The sequence below is a fragment of the Chelonia mydas genome, chromosome 5, assembly GCF_015237465.2.
Source record: "Chelonia mydas isolate rCheMyd1 chromosome 5, rCheMyd1.pri.v2, whole genome shotgun sequence".
NCBI classification, from domain to species: domain Eukaryota; kingdom Metazoa; phylum Chordata; order Testudines; family Cheloniidae; genus Chelonia; species Chelonia mydas.
In genome coordinates, this window is record NC_051245.2 from 72,331,785 (window position 1) to 72,349,991 (window position 18,207).

The 18,207-nt window shown below is 42.6% G+C and overlaps 1 protein-coding gene and 1 long non-coding RNA gene across 6 annotated transcripts in view; one reads left to right on the forward strand and one right to left on the reverse strand.

Annotated features, from left to right (window-relative positions):
• The window catches only part of SEMA6A (semaphorin 6A), a 132,670-nt gene that overhangs the window by 55,984 nt on the left and 58,479 nt on the right, over nt 1-18,207 (reverse strand). For 4 of the 5 annotated variants that reach the window (XM_043547202.1, XM_027817825.3, XM_037901593.2 and 1 more), the window contains exons 2-6: nt 17,573-17,710; nt 13,397-13,514; nt 7,768-7,828; nt 4,519-4,581; nt 3,581-3,682 (exon numbers count right to left, since the gene is read on the reverse strand). In XM_043547202.1, the coding sequence (XP_043403137.1) occupies nt 3,581-3,682; nt 4,519-4,581; nt 7,768-7,828; nt 13,397-13,514; nt 17,573-17,672 (444 nt within the window). In that variant the 5' untranslated portion in view covers nt 17,673-17,710. Of the gene's footprint in view, nt 1-3,580; nt 3,683-4,518; nt 4,582-7,763; nt 7,829-13,396; nt 13,515-17,572; nt 17,711-18,207 lie in introns of those variants that run through there. The other variant, XM_043547203.1, reaches the window with a different exon arrangement.
• Nucleotides 9,921-12,943, forward strand: LOC119566533. The gene is made up of 3 exons (XR_005225700.1): nt 9,921-10,009; nt 10,977-11,093; nt 12,311-12,943. It is a non-coding gene; the product is annotated as an uncharacterized LOC119566533 (long non-coding RNA).

Here is an 18,207-nt window from a genome sequence, read left to right on the forward strand (position 1 = left end):
TCCTGTTGAACTGTAATGGGCTATATGGTCTGTGGTTCTGGAAAATATTCAAATGTTATCCTCAAAATGATGCAACAGAAGTGCTATTATCCAGAGCAATAGGCTGCAACCCATACAAGTGAAAAGAAAAGCAGAAGGTAATTTTGTATGTGTGCATTTTTTCCCCTTCTTAAACTGGTGCACAATCTGGGGTAGTCAAAACTGTGCTATTCTCTTTTCTGATTTGCATGTTGGAAAGGACCACTCTCCAGGTGTTCCTGCATACACTGAGCCTGTGTCATATAGCAACCCTCTTACCATCAAGCAAGAATTAATCTGTGTGGTAGTTCTAAAATCTTAGGCTTAAGTATAACCCCTGGGAAATTAATTCACCACCAGGTACAGGTGATTATACAAATAACCAGTTCAACCTTATGCAGAAGTTCAAGGGGTTGTAGTAAACTACAGGGAAAGGTGCAGATCCCACATGTTTAAGACTCATATATTACAGTTGGCAAGATTACTCAGCAGTGTAGCCCAGAGAGCTAGCTTAGCCTTTTATTTTACTTTTCAGTAATGCAAGGAACCTACAGGCCTGTATTCTGTAAGACATTGGCATAAGTAAGTTAGAATAAGTAAAATAGGCCTATGACCCTTAGCATAGATAAAATGGCCTGATAGTTACCCTAGATTTTGGGGAATAGCTTGCTCAAGAGAGGGAGTTGGTACATAATACCAGGCAACTGCAGGAACACTGAACTGATACTGGACCTGGATATTTTAGGATACAATTGTTGGCAGATGTCTAACCAACAACTTGCTTGAGCAATAGGTGATGTATATGATAAAGAGGTAAATGGCATTAATATGTTAACCTATAGGGTAAGTGCACCCCAATATTATGAGGATGAGGAAGTTAGATTTGGACATGGAAGGCTGAGCATCAGAGTAAATATCTGTGTCGTACCCAGGTCCTATAATAGGCTAAGCCACCATGTAGTGGGGGCTAGATTTCCATCCTTTAGCTCTTCATTGTTATCTACCACTGACCTTTGGGTGTTGAGGTTCTGGACCATCAGACTCAGCTGGCATGCCAAGGACTGGGCTAGTCCTTTGTCTCTCACCCCCAGAACCCCCAGGAAGGGTTGAGTAAAGAATGTGAGCATATGCAGGGAATGACACCAAAGATATCCCTAATACTGTATTACAGCTATTTGTTTATGTGGTTTGGAGCTTTTTTGTCTTTACTGATTGTTTTAATAAAGCTAGCTAAGGCTTTGCTTTATCCTCAGTATGTGTCTTTGCCATTCACCCTGAGGTTCCCTACAAGATATTGAACTTGTCAGTTTTAATTCTGTGGAGCCTGATTCTGGGACGTGAACACTATCACCTCTCCCCCGCCAGCTCATTCATTAGTATTAATTGGCAATCAATACAATTATTATTAACCATTAAAAAGGATCAGGTTACATCAATAACTTGTATGTAGGGGTAAAATCCTTCTAACATGTTTAAATCACTTCAACAGTACATACTGTATAAATCAAATGCAGAGTTCAGAATCATAGACCATGAAAAATAATCCATCTAGCACCATCAGGCTACCCCAATCAACTTTAAGCTCATATGTTAGGAAACCTAACTCATTCAGTGGATGATTTGTCATCATTTGTTTTCTGTCATGTATCTTTTCTGTTAAGACCTTCTGAAGGGAATCAGTTGTGTTTACTCTAGGATGGAAAAGCATTTAAAGTAATGGTGAAAGGAAATGAGCTATGCTCCAGAGCTCCTTCCCTCTGCAAGGAGCACAACATTCCAGGGTCATCTGTACTTTCACTTTACAGTGCTGTGGGATGGCCTTATCTTCCATTTGGCATGTCTCAAGTGCCCTGGTGCCATCTGTAATCCCTGAAATACAGTCAGGGAAAGTCAGTGCAGGTGTCAGAGTGACCTTCTGTAGGCCCCAAGAGACATCACCATGCAGGCTCTCAGAGCATAGCAACAGCTGAGGGAATCAGCATGGGCCATATATCATGGGGAATGAAACATCTGCAGAAAGGATCCTCACATTAGGATGCCAAGAAAATCTGTATTTGTATTAAAATATAGCTTTCCAGCAAAGGGACTCCTAAGAATTTGTTAGCAACATTAATTGTACTGAGCACTAAGCAATGACAAACAGAAAACTAAACTCAGGACTGGAAACAGGAAACCTGTCTATATGATGTGGATGGGAGGTTAGGGACAAGGGAAGGGGAAAAAAAAAGAGACTTTTTTTTACTAGACCCATTGTTCTAATTTCAGTACTCCTTATATCAGGTAGCTGCACTATATAATTAACTGGAAATGAGCTTGTCTCTGAAGGAGAAATTTCTTTCACAGAGCTATAGAGAAGACTGTGCTGTTGCTCTGCACATGTGTTGATGTACCTTCCAGGCTAAAGCCACTGAAGGTGCTAAACCAGCATGGCAGAGGAAGGATGGTGAGAAGTAGGGTAATACTGTGTATCACTGCTGTAGTTGCTTTCCTGACAGTTGAGATCTTCAGTTTGTTTTCAGGACACTTCTTACAATAATTCTGGGCCTGATCCTGTACCTTGAAGTAATGGGAGGTTTGCCATTGACTACTAAATGAGCAAGAGTAGGCTTTTTATCAGTAGTAACTGAATCTTCTTCCTCTCCAAAGAAAGGTTAGAAATGCACCTTGCGACAAAGGCAGATTCTAAAAGAGTGCACTGCTCTTAGGCTGAATACTAAGGCCCTGATCTAACTCCCATTAAAGAAATTGGAAAAACACCTATTGATTTCAGTAGGGTCTGGATCAGGGCCTAAAACCCTACTCCTCAGACAGTGGACAAAGGTTGAATAAATGGCTTTGCATGCATGCAGAAACACTGGCACAGAATTGGGCTGAGGGAAGGAATCTTCAGCTCCAACATGTGTTTTATTAGCAGGGCTGATGGGTAGCTGTTTACTGCAGCCTGCTCCTAATCTCTATATGATGTTTTGACCTTGTAAATGCCCCATTTCTTTTCCCCCTCTGCATTTCCCTGTAGCAGTCTGCTACTGAAATCACTTTCACAGAATGAAGGAGTGTGTAGAGTCCTGCACAGGTTCCCTACTAATTGGGTCCCCAAATACCAGTACAGCAAAAAATGCATAGTTTCCACTATACTAAGCCTGTAAGTGTCTAGGCAAGTATCTTTAGGATTGGGCACAACACAACAGCCAGATTCAAAATGTTTTATGGATAAGAAATCCTCAGCATCAGGCCTGTACTTTGAGATGCGTAGTAAACTTTTTACTTAAGAAAGTTCAGGGGACTAGCCCATATTTTTGCAGTGAGCTGTAAGTTATTGTTCAAGACAACTGTGAAGGATAAGCTCAAGTAGCAATATACTTTTATGTGTAGGGGTTGCAAAGAGGTGTCTATGTCAATCCAGGCAAATCGTAGATTCCACATGTAAAATGCTGAAGAAGTCAAACAAGTGAAGATAAACTCTGTAATGCTGAATGATACATTTTGTGCTGCAACTACACAGTCAAAATAAATTGCTAAATTTCTCAGAGCACAGCTGCAATCTCCTAAACACAACACCTACCTTATAATTCCTGCAAGAAGGGTTGAAGGCATTTGTTCCACAGATAAATAAGGTATCATCATTTCGTTTCAGGAGGACTTTAATAAAATTATGACACTCATCCTGAAGAAAAATAATAAAAAGTATTTTACCCAATATATTACAAATGTTTGGCTTTATTCTTGTGCCATGATCTTTCATTGTCAGGGCTCAAATGAAGCTGGCTAGTAGCCTCTGTGACATTCTGGGCTTTAGTTTCACAATTTTTTGACTGATAGTGAACAAGACAATGACTTTTCATTCTATTTGTTTCAACATAGTTGCTAGGAACTGAGGACATTTTATTTACATTACAGTTCAGACTTCATTATTGTTCATGAATTTTGTTTGAATTTTGTTGCTTTAATCAAGACAGAGGACCTTTCCGATATATTGCTGTAAGACAACAGTAACACTAATTAATTCAGTGCAGTGCACTAAAGTAAAACTGATGGAAATCAGGTCCAGAAACTCTGGGCCTGATTGTGAGCTGACTAATGTTAGTCAGTGTTTGCACTAGTGTAAAATTGGGGTGAGATCAGCATCAGTTCTTCTGCATCTACAAACACACACTTTGTATTATGGCTTTTTATGAGCTCTTCAGTACACTCCCAGTGGAGAATGGACAACAGTGTTTAGCTATAGGAGGCCGCATTAAGCAATGTCACCTAGCACTGTGTCCATAATTCCCACTGCTTCTAAGTATTTCATGATGTTACTGCAGCTGCTGTCGTAATGTTTCATCACATTAAAAGCAAACTATTTTTGCAAATTAAAGACTTCAGTAAGTTGATGGAAAAAGCAATTACTAGCAAAGAAGTGAATGGCATGATCCATTCCACATCACAGAGAGCAGTCTGAGATAATAGTTAAGAAACTAAACTAAAGTGGCAGCTGCAGGAGAAATGAAAATTGCCTACCTTATGTTTTCCCTTCATTCTGCATGTGTCTACATCAGCCTGTCTAGATTTCCATGTCAGTTTCTGCAAGGATCAAGAAAGAAATCAATTAGAGCCCAGAGGTTGTTGCATTTGATTTCAGAAGTAAGAGTTCCCTAGGGGAGACTAGCTGCTGAACATATATTTATTGAAAACTTTCTGCACCCTTTTGCCATGATTAATTCACCAGAACAATGAAAGATCAGTGATGTGGAACATTCACTTAATTTTCTGTTGCTATCTATTCATTAAACAAGAAACCCATCTCACCTTCTAAAGCCTGCAAACATGTGAATTTAGCAATCTGCCAACTTTTTAAAATATATGCACTTTAAAAAAAGACTTTTCTTTTCTCATCATTTCTTTTAATTTGATGTTGTTTTGCAAAGCAAATTGTTGCAAATGGACTATAAACTCATTAGTTATCAAGCCAAATAATATGCATTGGCACAGTCCAGTTCAGATGAGCAAAGAAATCCAATTCAGGTTATTCTTCTTACTTCATATTAGCTAATAAGTTCAGAGATCCTCTATCTATCAAAGCACTAAAGGTTTTATTTTCTAACATTGTTTCCCTGGAATGGTTATAGGTAAATCCCAGACTGGATTTTCGTTCCTCTATGAATGGGAATCTAGATACACCACGTTATGAAGTTAGCAAATGTTAAACTTTCCAAGTAGCTGAGTTATAGAGTCATAGAGTTTAAGGCCAGAAGGGACCACCAAATCATTTAATCTGACTACCTGTATATCACAGGCCACCAATACCACCCAGCACCTGCACACTAACCCAACAACTGAAATTAAAGCAAAGTATTACAGCCCACAGGAGACTAGACTATTATGTGCCAGAGGCAGAGAATGAGGGGCTTGGGAGGTGCACCAATGCCTTAGGCCCCATGCCAGGGCAGGGAATTAAGTGTGATACACCTGGGTGATCTCTGCAGGTGACCCACACCTTCCACTGCAGAGGAAGACAAAAATACCCAAAGATCATGGACAAGCTGACCTGGGGGAAAATTTCTTCCCTACCCCACATACGGCCACCAGTTAGACCAGAGGTGGGCAAACTATGGCCTGCGGGCCGCATCCAGCCCGTGGGACCATCCTGCCCGGCCCCTGAGCTCCTGGCCAGGGAGGCTAGTCCCCGGCCCTCCCTTGCTGTTCCCCCTGCCCCGCAGGCTTACCTTGCCACGCCGCCAGCGCAATGCTCTGGGCAGCACAGCTGCAGAGACCAGCCTGACCCGGTGCGCTGTGCTCCACGGTGTGGCTGCCTGTCCTGGTGCAGCCGCGCTGCCAGCCACCGGTGCCCCAGGCAGCACAGTAAGGGGGTATGGAGCAGGGGAGTTCATGAGGGGGATGGTCAGGGGCTGGGGGTGTGGATGGGGTCAGGGCGGTCAGAGGGCGGGGAACAGAGGGGTTGAATGGGGCAGGGGTTCAAGGGGGGCAGTCAGGAAGGAGAGGAGGGGTTGGATGGGGTGGCGGGGGGCAGTCAGGGGTGAGGGTTTTGGGGGCAGTCAGGGGACAGGGAGCCAGGGGGGTGGATGGGGCAGGGGTCCCGCGGGAGGGGGGCAGTCAGGAAGGAGGGGGGGTTGCATGGGGTGGTGGGGGGCAGTTAGGGTCGGGGGGCAGTTAGGGGCAGAGAGTCCGGGGGCAGTCAGGGAGAAGGGGTGGTTGGATGGGTCAGGGGTCCCGGGGGGCATTCAGGAAGGAGAGGTGGGGGCTGGATGGGGCGGCAGGGGGGGTCCAGGGACCAAGAGTGGGGGGGTGGATGGGGCAAGGGTCCCCAGGGGGCTGCCAGGGAACAGGGGGCACTGGATGGGGCAGGAGTCTGGGGGGGGCATCAAGGGGGCAAGAAGCAGGGGGGGAGTCGGATACGGGGCAGGGGCCAGGTCACGTCTGGCTGTTTGGGGAGGCACAGCCTCCCCTAACCGGCCCTCCATACAATTTCAGAAACCCGATGCGGCCCTCAGGCCAAAAAGTTTGCCCGCCCCTGAGTTAGGCCTTGGACTGAGTGTATTAGATTTGAATAATAATAGTAAAATGTCATTAAAAAGTCCCTAGCTTAAAATACTAACACCCTTATAACTATAATCATGGCTTCGACCCAACATCTCCATTTAATGAATTGAGTTAGTGCTCATTCATTAAACAGTCCTTCGCTAAAACATTTTTCATGGATGTAAGCATGAGCGGCGGGTATAATGGCTGGGGAAGGCTGTGCTTCCCGAAACAGCCCCACGTGGCCTTGCCCATGCTCCACCCTGAGGTTCCCTCCTTCTTGCCCTTCCCTCTTGGCCCCAGCCCAGCCCAAGGCTGGAGGCACTCAGGCGGCTCGGGCTTGGTAGGGGAGGCTGGTGGCCGCTGGCAGGAGCTCTGGGCTTCAGCAGGGGAAGGAGGGTGGGAGAGGTGGGGCCTCAGGCAGAAGGGGTGGGCCGGGTCAGGGGCTAGCATCCCAAGCCCGTTGTTCACCTACTGCCCATGGATGTAACGCTAGTTTTTCTTTCCTTTGCTGCTCTGTGACCTCATTTTAGTATGAGTATCATGTCATAAGTTCATCTATGGCATCATTCATGGATTTAACATGCCCATTTTTCCTTTCCTGGGGTGAAATTCACCCCGGTGAACTATGAATACTATATATTGCATATAGGGTATGCCATGTGCCAATCAGTATGACGAAACTGGTGGGAGGTCATCTCTAGAAACATTCACACAATACAGAGGAGAGCAATGCAAGAAAAACTATTCCCATTTTGGATATAATTTCCCATAAATGTAATGTGGTTTTTCTTACAACACTTTATAGCATGATGTTATAATAAGATTTTATTTACTGCATACTTGCTTGACTGACTAAAAATTATGTATATGAAAATACATAAGTAGACTTCTCCTTTTATGATGAGAGTTTTAGTATTCTTAATTGGTATAGTATAGCAATTATAAAAAGCTACATAATATCAATGAATAGATGTTTGATGGATTCCAGGGAGCTCAGTATATTTCGGTACTAGCTGCTTATCAAGCTAGCTAAATCGCTCATAAGAAATTCACAGAGGTCATGACTGCTATTCCAGCTTTCCCCATACATGACTAGCAATTCCACCTTACTTGATTAGTACAATTTTTACAGCAATGCTGGAAAGCTGTTTGAAACAATGCCCACTTCCTATTTATTCTCTGTTCTTCCTTGTTTCTTTAGTTTCAAGATGATAAAAAGCAACTTACTTTGCTAAAATAAATTTCTTCTGTATGTGATGTGTCCATATCAACAGTATAAATATGGTCCCTGTAAACAAAGGTAAATCAATGCAAAGTCAAAAGCACTAGTCAGTTTATTTTATATAATAAAAAAAAAAGAACAGACACTACACAAGAGAACACTACTGATTGCTTGGTCTGCTTCTACTGAGAATGCACCACTGTACATAAACTGCTTTGCTTTTCAATAAGAAAGAAGAGAAATTCTAAAAACTAATTCAAGTTTCTTCCCAGTAACAGCTTATTTGTATGAATGAGATTTAAGAAAGGGGGCTAGTTCCACATCCTCTGGGGGCTGGTGGGCAGATGTTTTTGTGCATCTTTATATCAGCTGCAATCCTATTTAGGCAACCGTTACCAGCTTCCTGGGATGGTTTTCAGTATGCCATTCTTAGTCAGCCAGGGTTAAAAAAAGGTTAATGCGTTTTTTTTTTTAAATTATACCTCCAACCTCAGCTGTAATGATTTGATTGACAATCTGGAAGGGAAAAAATTGACAGCAACAAAATTGTTTCCAGAAATTATTCTTCTCTTCACACGCTGATGGCCAAATTAAACTCTAAAATTCACCCTCAAAAAAAGTTTACATCTCGCCTATGCTCACCTTCCTATTTTGCTGAGAACCTGGTTTTCTCTACAATTAGCTACCAATCTTCCCTGCGCAAGGGGAAACAGACTCAGAAAGTCAGGTGGGGGGACATTTTTAAGCAGTCCCCTTCTGTGTGAGTGGCGCACAGAGACATTTTTGACTGGGGCACAGAATTAAAAAAGAAAACAAAACACCTGAAAGAGCCACACCAAATTGTGCAGGAGGGGTGAAAAACACCCAACATCTCATTTTTCCTTGAAATAACAATGACTTTTTCAAAAATGCGGGAAGTCTTGTGGCTAGAAAACGATTCATAGCTTTAAAAGGGGGCTATATAGGAGTCTGTTGAAAGTAGGATACAGACTGTTTCCATTTTAGAAGCCTCTGCTGTCAAGACTAGCTCCATTTTATCGAGTTTGAGGGAAACAATATTAGCTTCTAACTAAAGCAGACAGAAAACAGTCTTTGCTGTAAAATGAAAATAAGAAACACGTCTCTCACATGGAGAAAAGGGGCAGCATTGTTAATAGAAACTGGCTTTAAAAAAAAATTTGTCTGCCACTGCAGTTGAGGCAGTTTGCTTTGTAAGATGCCAAACTGAAGAGGTTTTTTTTCTCCCTCAGTCTTCAATACAAACCAGAACTGTCATTTATTTTCAAGACGGGTTTAATGCCTTATTATTTGCTTGTCTTTACTGGCGGAGCTATGGTCAGGGTCAGTGGCAGAATAAAATTACATATTAGCATATCAGCTTTATAGACGGTGATGTTACTTCCTTTTTTATATATACATATTCAAAGTTGCAGTTGGTGGAAACCAAGAATCTGAATTGTAAATTGACTGATTATTATGCATTGGCAACACCTGAAAAAGTGTTCTGATTGGCCCCCTTCTGGCACAGCTCTTTACATTAATTATCATTTTAGTGTTGAGGATTTCTTTTTAAAAAGACAAACTAGCAACAACAAAAACCCAGTAAAAATAAATGGGTGAAATTCAGAGAGAGGCTTGTGTCACTTAACATCACTCACATCATGGCTCTTCTGAGCGACTTAAGTGACTAAGCAACTTACTTTCTGGCTTGCCAAAGTGTCCTAGGAGAAGTCAGACACCAAGTTGTGGAATTATGTCAATGAAATCTGATTTCAGGATAACTAAAACCATTTCCACATGCTGTATCTAATGCACAGTTGCCCACAGTGTTGGCAAAAATTAAAAGAACTGTCTATAGATACTATAGATACTAATGGACTGTTTTGCCCTCTCTTCCGCAATACTGCCTACTGGCTGTGGTATGTGTATAGTTCTCTGCTAATTAAATTATTCTAACACAAACTGACTTAATCCTACTGCTTCCGTTTTCCCACCTCCAGTCAGCAGAACTGAATTTTGTTGCCATGGTATAATCTTGTGGAGGAAGGGAATTTAAATAATGCTGCTGGCTGTGCATGACCCTTGGCCATGTCAGTGCAATGTCTGGAAATGTGTAAATGCACTCTGGTACTGCTGGGGCTCAATGAACCATTCTGTGCATACATATGGGAGGTGACAGATCATGGGAACAAAAGCAACCACCAAACAAGTCAGCAGGAAGAGATGACACAGTGAACTCCAGGAAAGGTGTGTGCAAACCTGTACCCTCTGAGGGAAGAAGAAAATGCTGCTATTCTGTTACATATCCAGAGGGACAGCTCAGGGGCAACATTTCAGAAAAACTCAGCTGGGGGTAAGAGACGGTAAAAGTTGTGACAGCATAGAACATAATTTATGATTGTATTGTACTCTGCAAAGTTGGGGGAGGGGCAAAAAGTGGAAGATATTCTGGAGCATATAGGCCTAGGAAAAGTCTGAGGGGAGCAAACTAAGGTCTGGATGGGCAACTGCCCCGCTTGTCCCATAGCAAATGATGCCCCGGGACAGATGCTCAGCTGATGTAAATTGGTGTACTACTCTAGTCTCATTAACTTCAGTGAAGCTATGCTAATTTACATCAGCTGAATATCCAGCCCATAATTTGCACTGAAATCTTTCCAAACCCATAAAAAGTGTTTAATAATAGTTAGTACAAAATTCTTATATACATCCCCATATCTTATTTGACAAAACAGGCAATTGACAAACAGATTTTGTTCTATGCCAGACATGCAGTAATAAATTGTTAGTTGTCGCTGAAATCAGTTTGTCCTTTTTTCCAAGGAAATTAACTGCAAAACGAACAGTGAGTGCTGGATTTTCTCAAAAACCTCAGTGTTTAATCATGTGTTTTGATTGCTTTTCAGATAATTGGGTACAAATGTAAACTTAGTATCACTATATTTAGACACCTACAAAACAACTTAAAAGAAGTATCTGATATGGTAGCTAAGGGATTTATGCTAAATACAGTTTCAATTAATCCTGTTATGAAGCTCTTTGATAAACACTTTTGATTGTGTTCACATTTGCTTCAGTCTCTCAGTTTATTGCCCCCATTAGTGTTACAGATATAAACTTTCACTCACACTAATTCTGGAAAGATTACTCATTTTTGAAAGTTTCTCACTTGAAGATAAAAATGACCTTGTGAATTTTAACTTTTATCACATAGGCTTCTCAACCTAGCAGGCATTTTTTTCCAGTAATATTCTGAGGAGGAAAATAATCTACGTAACAGTTTTTCAGTTACTGGGGCAAAGAAAAGTTTAAGAAGATTTTTTGTGCTCGTGTAAGTAAAAATGGATTACATCTTTCTGTTCTTTTTGCAGGTCATTTGTCCCCAATAATGTCAAAGCATTTCTCTATTTGAATATAATATTTTATCTATACACATTCACATACACTCATACACAAATATGGAATATATTACACATACACAGACTAAGGAGATAATTCATTTTTTAAAATGAGCTGTGATTTGTGAATGGTAATTTGCCATCACGAAAAGTTCAAATTCTTTTTCAAACTGTAGCATCAGAGTGCAGCGGAGGCATGTAGCTTGCTGATTACAAGTTAATATTTTCATCAACATTTTAGTCTGGGAATAATGTTTGGATATTTTAATCCACCAAGCAGATTTGCCTTAGTGCGTGTCAGTTCTAATTGTCACACTGAAAATAACCTGCCAATTTAAAAAAGAAAACAAACACACACAAAAAGAAAAAAAAATAAGGGAATTCCCCCACGAAAAATTACATTAAGGAGTAAATCCTGCCATCCCTCTGGCTCCCCCACATGCACATAACCACACAAGTACTATGTTTTCATGGGAAGGTGAAGAGTGGAGCATTCTCCCTGAGAGACTCTGCACAGTCTCTGTGTCATCGAGCCAAGTTCCACACTTCTCTGAAGAATAATTGAAGGTGAAGTTATACGGTGGGAGACATGGCCAGTGGGTGCATGCATAACATGGATCCTGTTGCCCAAAATACTACATGGGGCAGCATAAAGCACATCCATTGCACCCACGGCAAAATGTAGAGTAGAAACTGTCCCCGGTTTGGGCAGTGTAGGAGGTGCTATAGCAATGCTATAGAGGCTGACGCTGAGGATTCTAGTCCTCTGCCTGGGCTGTACTACCATCTATTTATTTGGGCTGGGCACTCTTTCCCCGGATTTGTCCTCTAATGACAATTAAAGGCTGGCCTGGCTATCTAGTCCTTTATTGAGTGCAACAGGCTGCTATGCAGAATATCTGAGTTTGAGACTTAGTAATCTTTTAATGACTTGTGGACAGGAATTGGGAATGTTACAGAAGCATGGCGTGCAATACTTCGTAATAGGCTGGAGCACGCATGAGGAGCAGCACAATGATGTACGGGAAGGGTCTGAGGAAAGGGTAAGGGGGAAAAAGACAAAATGGTCTTGTTTTGAAAATATATGCTCTTAACTTAAAACACTACTTCCCACTTTGTCACAGCTCTAAGATTGTGCATCTTTTTCTAGGGACAGCTGGCCTTGGAGAGTACTTGCTGTGAAAAGGAAAGGAAAGAGCATAGGAAACCAGCAGAGAATTGGGGACTCAAAATCTCCAGGACATGTGAGAAATGCAAGCCTATATATGAAGAGTTTGTCAGAAACCGAGCTTTGCAATGAAATCTTAAGATTCCTCCAATGTCTAGGCATAATGAGAAGCAACTTGAAAGTGCAGTTATGGTGTAAAAATGGCACCTTCTTACTCAACAATTCTGTTCCTTGGCATATCAATCGATCCATCAATCAATAACTCTAACCCATCTGCTCCCTGAATATATTCTTTCTGATGTGCCAATCAGCATGGTATTTAGGTACCATTCTGTGACACTTATGTAATAATAATAAGTTTTGACCTCCTGTTAGCATTGGAAAGCCAAAAACTTATGGGAGAATGAGTATTTACTTATAATATGCACCAGGTCTGCAGCTGTTAAAAATCGATGTAGTTCCACTGAAACTGCCAGAGCTATGCCAATTTACACCTACTAAGGAGCTGGCCTTATAAGCCTTCTCATATAAATGCATGTGTTTGTGTATATAAAAATATATCTGCAAAAAGATGCAGAAAAGACATTCAATTAACCTCATGGAGTACATCAAAAGAAAAGCAGTAAACATATTTCTTCTGCTTTTTTGTTGTTGTTTTACTATAAAATATGCCTAGAACAGCAACACTAAAGTTTAATTACTCTTATTCAAATATGTACTTATGCACACAGTGGCTCTTTTGTGTTTGTTCTCCAAAATACGTAATTAATTGTGTGCGCAAAAAAATCACAAACTCCTTTAAGGAAATAATTATTCTGTCTCTATCCTCCAACTTCCATTGGCTTTAATGGGGGGCTGCAGATGCCCAGCACCCCCAGAAGTTGCTCAGCACCTTGACGGATTGAGCCCAAGATGACAAACTAATGTAGCTTTTAAGATGTATCACAGACAGACTATAAAGACCAATGTGCGTGATAAAATCCTAAAATAAATGTCTGGCAGAGATAAACTCAGAATATCAATTTTTTCTAGGAATAGCAAGAAGGGAATTAGGAAAACACTACAGACCTAGCAGCAATGTACAGGGTTCTGTTCATTATCATGATCAGCTGGATGTCCAGCCTGTGCCTTTGTGTGGCGTTCCGTCCTGGCTTGTGCCCCACAAACACCGGATACTGTTTTGTATCTGTGAGAAGGGAAAAGGATTGGGAGAAAGAAAGCAAAAAGACAGAGAGACACTCACATTACGAAGTCATATTAACATGGAATATCCCATCACCAAACCCACTGCCAGTATCTATAGTTCCTGCTCTTGCTGTCTCTCCCCACAACACAGCCTGGGGTACTGAAGTAATAGCACAGTGGATTGCATAGCTCATCATGGTTATAATCTTTGTTTGCAATTGTCAAGGAGAAAGCCATTATGTTTTTAGAAATGAAGAACTGTGATTTCTGAGAGCAGAACTGGTATGAAACTGCTCTGAGAGCTCTTGGGATAAAGGTACTTAGCACTTCCACACAGTTTTCCTTTCATCCCCTGCAGCGCTTTAAATGCTGTATGCTGCCTGCCAAAGTTTATCTTTCAGGACAAAGCTATTTTACGGCATAGTATGCAATTGTTTTCAATCTGTGGTCCCTGGACATCTGGAGGCCCGCAGACTATGTCTAAGGGGTCTGTGAAAGGTTGTCATTACCATAGTACAGTGGTTTTCAACATGTGATCCATGGACCCGGGGGGTCCGCAGACTATGTCTAAGATTTCCAAAGGGGGCGGCATCTCCATTTGAAATTTTTTAGGGGTCTGCAAATAAAAGGTCAACCCCCCTATTTTATAGTATCCCATCTGTCACTGCAATGGCTATGCTGGCTAGTGGTTAGAGCAAAGGACTTGGCACAACTAGGTACAAAACTGCCAGCTTCACAGGTTTCCTACAGGATTGGGCTGCCAGTGCAGGGCAGCTGTATTTTTTGTAGAAACTGTGGGTAGCCATTAATTGACCTTCATTTATTTATTTAACGTGATCGGTTTTGGTTGTATTTATTTATTTTTGGCAACCTGTCTGATACATCAGTTTTCCTGGCAGCCAGATGATAATGCTGATTGGAAGTCTGTACTGGTAGCCACTCAGCCTTTTCCCCAACTCTGACGGTCAGTGAGAGCACTTATTCATTATATTCCAGAGCTCTCGTTGCTGGGAAGTCAACATGCACTGATGGGATCTACATACAATCTGTATTTAGATCCTATAAGAGACACCCAGAAAACATTTCTGACAGAGTTTCTGTCTGTCTGATGCATTTGCAATGCATGTCTCGAGACATAAGAGCCAGTCAACTAGCCAGCTCCCAGGAAGGCAATCAGAAAGACGCCCAGAAGACAGAAAGAAAAGGAGACTATGAGTAGGAGCAGCATCAGAAGGCAGAATTCCTGCACATTCACATAATGCAGTTAACTGGCATCCAATCAAGCATTAAGCCCTTTCTCCCCAAATCTGTTTGCTCCAAACAAACAGCGCTACCTTGGGGGGCTATTAGTGTAGATATTCTGCTTAATTTTCTCTGTGAACTCTCTCTAGGAGGATCTTCAGTGCTAATCTTGGTTGAGCTACTGACTCACTGTGCAGGCTTGGGCAAATCACTTTGTGTCTTCGTCAGCCCAGCTGTAAACTTGGGTACAAACAGGAACTTCCCTGCAAACCAGATGCTGCATCTGAGCGGAGCATTCCTGGGTAAATAAATTAACCAAACTCACAGAGGATTGAAGTTCATAAGGTTAATCTTCCTGACCAAGATTTACTTGAGAAGTACTAATTTTTAACATTCCAGCTTTCCTCTGTCCAACACTGGTTCCTTTGTAACTGACTGCCCTTGTGTGAATTGGGGCCTGTATGTTTGCAGCCATTTGACATTCATAACATAGAAATAGAAGTTTCCCATGTTTTCCTCTGCAGAGGGGTTAAGATTGCTGACTTGCCATTCCTTACCACACTTTTACAAATGCAGGTGCCAATCCTGACAAGTGCTGAACACCAGGGCTAGAGTCACAAGGGGGATTTAGTTGTTGCAGTGTCTAACTTCGAGGTGCCCTGGCACCTCGTAGAATTCACAACCCCAAGTGAGGTTCCCAGGCTTCCTATACAATGTGTGGGGAGAGTTAGGCACCTAAAAATGGGATTCACAGAAGCCAGCAAGCTAAGCAGGCTGCCAGCTAAGCTAGCCAGTAGCAGGGGTGAAAGGAGGCCGGTACGGTGTACCGGTAAGACGTGGCCGCCGGTACCAGCCCGTACGCAGCCAATGTTAAAGCACTATCGCGGCAGTGCTTTAACATCGCCGCCCCTTTTGTCCCCCACTCCCTCCCCGGCGGTCAGTGGGGCAAAAGGGGCAGCTGCCCCAGGCCTGGAGATTTAAAAGACCCCGGGGCTCCTGGCCGCCGCTGTGGCTACTGCGGCAGCAGCCGAAGCCCCGGGTGGCGTGGGCCAGGCAGTGTGGATGGGCTGGCTGGGGAAGGCTGACCCCCTCCAGCCCCGCCCCTTCCACCCGAGGCCCCGCCTCTTCTGGGGGCCCGGAGCCAGGCTCCCGTACTGGTAAGTGCTTAATGTTACTTTCAGCCCTGGCCAATAGGAAATGCTGAGGAGAGAGGCCTAAGCCCTGCCCCTCAAAAGGAGTTAGGTGCCTAAGTCTGGGCCAGAGGGAAATGCCTATCTCCCCTCAGGATTCATGGCTGTGAACCCTCTCATGGACTTAGGTCAGCCCTTTCCCAAGAAAAACTGAGTTGCAGATGGTATCTCACCCTTTTATTCAATAGTCCAGGGGTTAGAGCATTCACCTTAGAGATGGGAGACATTTGTTCAAATCAGGCAGAAGGGAATTTGAATACAGGTCTCGCACCTTCCAGGAGAGTGCCCTAACCACTGAGTATTCTGGGGTGGGTCTCTCACAGTCTCTCCTGTTGATGCTGTTACATTTTGTATAAAATAATTAAATACTCCTGGGCCAGAGTGGCAATGACTCCACAGCCTGGAAAGTACTCACCTGGGAAGGGGGAGACTCAAGTTCAAGTCTCTACACTAATGAATATCGAATTATTTATACAAAGTGGAATAGCTCCAACAGGAGAGAGAGCCCAGAAATTACAGCACTCACTTGCAAGGAGGAGCTCTGTGTTCAAATCCCTGTCTGGGCTATGTGTATACCTAATGGATCGGGCCACACAGGCGGGGAGGATGCCTACTTTATAAACTTACTGGGGCACAGATGTGAATTGGATGCCAAGCTGCTCGGCAGTGTAAGATTTCGTGGCATAAATTTATGCACCTCATACATTTCACAAGTGGAAACTTTGATGCCTAGGTACCTCCAGAGTTAAGAGGCAGCTGAGTGGGGATTGTGTGAATCCCAATGGCACCTGTTTGTTGCATTTCGGCTACTAAAGTGGCTGCGAGATGCCTAAGTCTCCCTTGTGAATTTAGCCCTCGGAAGGCCTTTTCGGAAAAATTGTGATTGAACTGTGATAACCGTGATAAAGAGGAACTTAGTAATACTGAGGGTCTGAGCTAGGTGATCAAATGCAGTGCATGCTTTCCCACCTAGTCCAGCCAGTCCATCTTGATCCTGACTTGCAGCACCGTGTGCTAGCCTAGTCTCAGAGAGACTCCCCATTAAAGCAGGTCAGAAAAATGGAGAATATTTGTTGCAAAAATGTTGGCTTTTCACCAAAATGTTTTTTGTCAAAATCTTACAAACAGTTTTACTGCCCAAAATGCCAAATGGTAAAGTGGGACAAAGATACATCAAAGGCTGAGCAAACAAATCTGGTTATTTGTATAGTTCTAGAAAATAATTTCAATGATATGTTCTCAACACAGCTACATTAGTGAGCTACACCTGATATATGGACTTGGTTGGTTCCCCAGAACTTTGCTTCTGGGGAGACAGGTAAGAAACCCTCTGCTCATGAAAAACAAGCTTTCTTCATTTGTTGTTGGGTAGGATGGGAAACTGGACTGACTGCACTGCAGAAACTCCCGTTTGAAGAGTATTCTAGGTTATGGTTTTGGAGGAGCAAGCAGCTCATCAGTTCTTAAAACACAAATCAGGGCAGAAGTGCTCTGCTCTAGTTTTATCATCTGGGAATGTAATCTGGCTGATCTGAAGAGCTATCAAGAAATAAGAAACATTCAGTGATCAATACATTCCTTCTTGGAGCTTGGGGGAGAAAAAAAGCACCAGGCCTTTCATACTTACAGTTGCCATGCGAAATACTGATTGGCTCAGAATCTTCTGGGAAACCAGCCCCAGCAAAGTGTAGCAGTGTGAAATATAGCAGCAAGGCTTCTGACCTCATAGTAGTTCAGCGGGGAGACTTTACTTCTTCACTTCACCCTGTGGAAAACAAACAAGGGCATAAGAGCTTCCTGTCCATTCTATTTTAACTACTGCACACAGAAAGTAGGGCTTGAATGGTCAACAGATAACAAAGGGGATTCTCACTATAAAGTAACAAATAAGTGTAATTTTTAAAAGGGCCTGCCCTGCTGGGCCACTTTTCTTTCATTTCTCAAGCCTCACTTGCCCGTATCAGTCGGGCGCCTCAATTTGGCTTTGAACAGATTTAAATATGCTGTGAGCTACCTGTGAATTTTCTGTCTCAGCTGATTGGACCCAATAAAGAAACTTTGTCTTCTGAGTCAATCGATAGCTGACAAGAGTTTTTAGGGAAATACTCCATCTGCTGTTTCTTTGGGTAGGTTTACAGAATTAGATGATGACACAGGGCATAAATAAAAACCATACTACATTATTTAGGTTAAAAAAAGTGATTAAGGGTTATACTGGAAGACTGATTCATATCCTGCAGAGTTGTGAATCAAACACAGAAA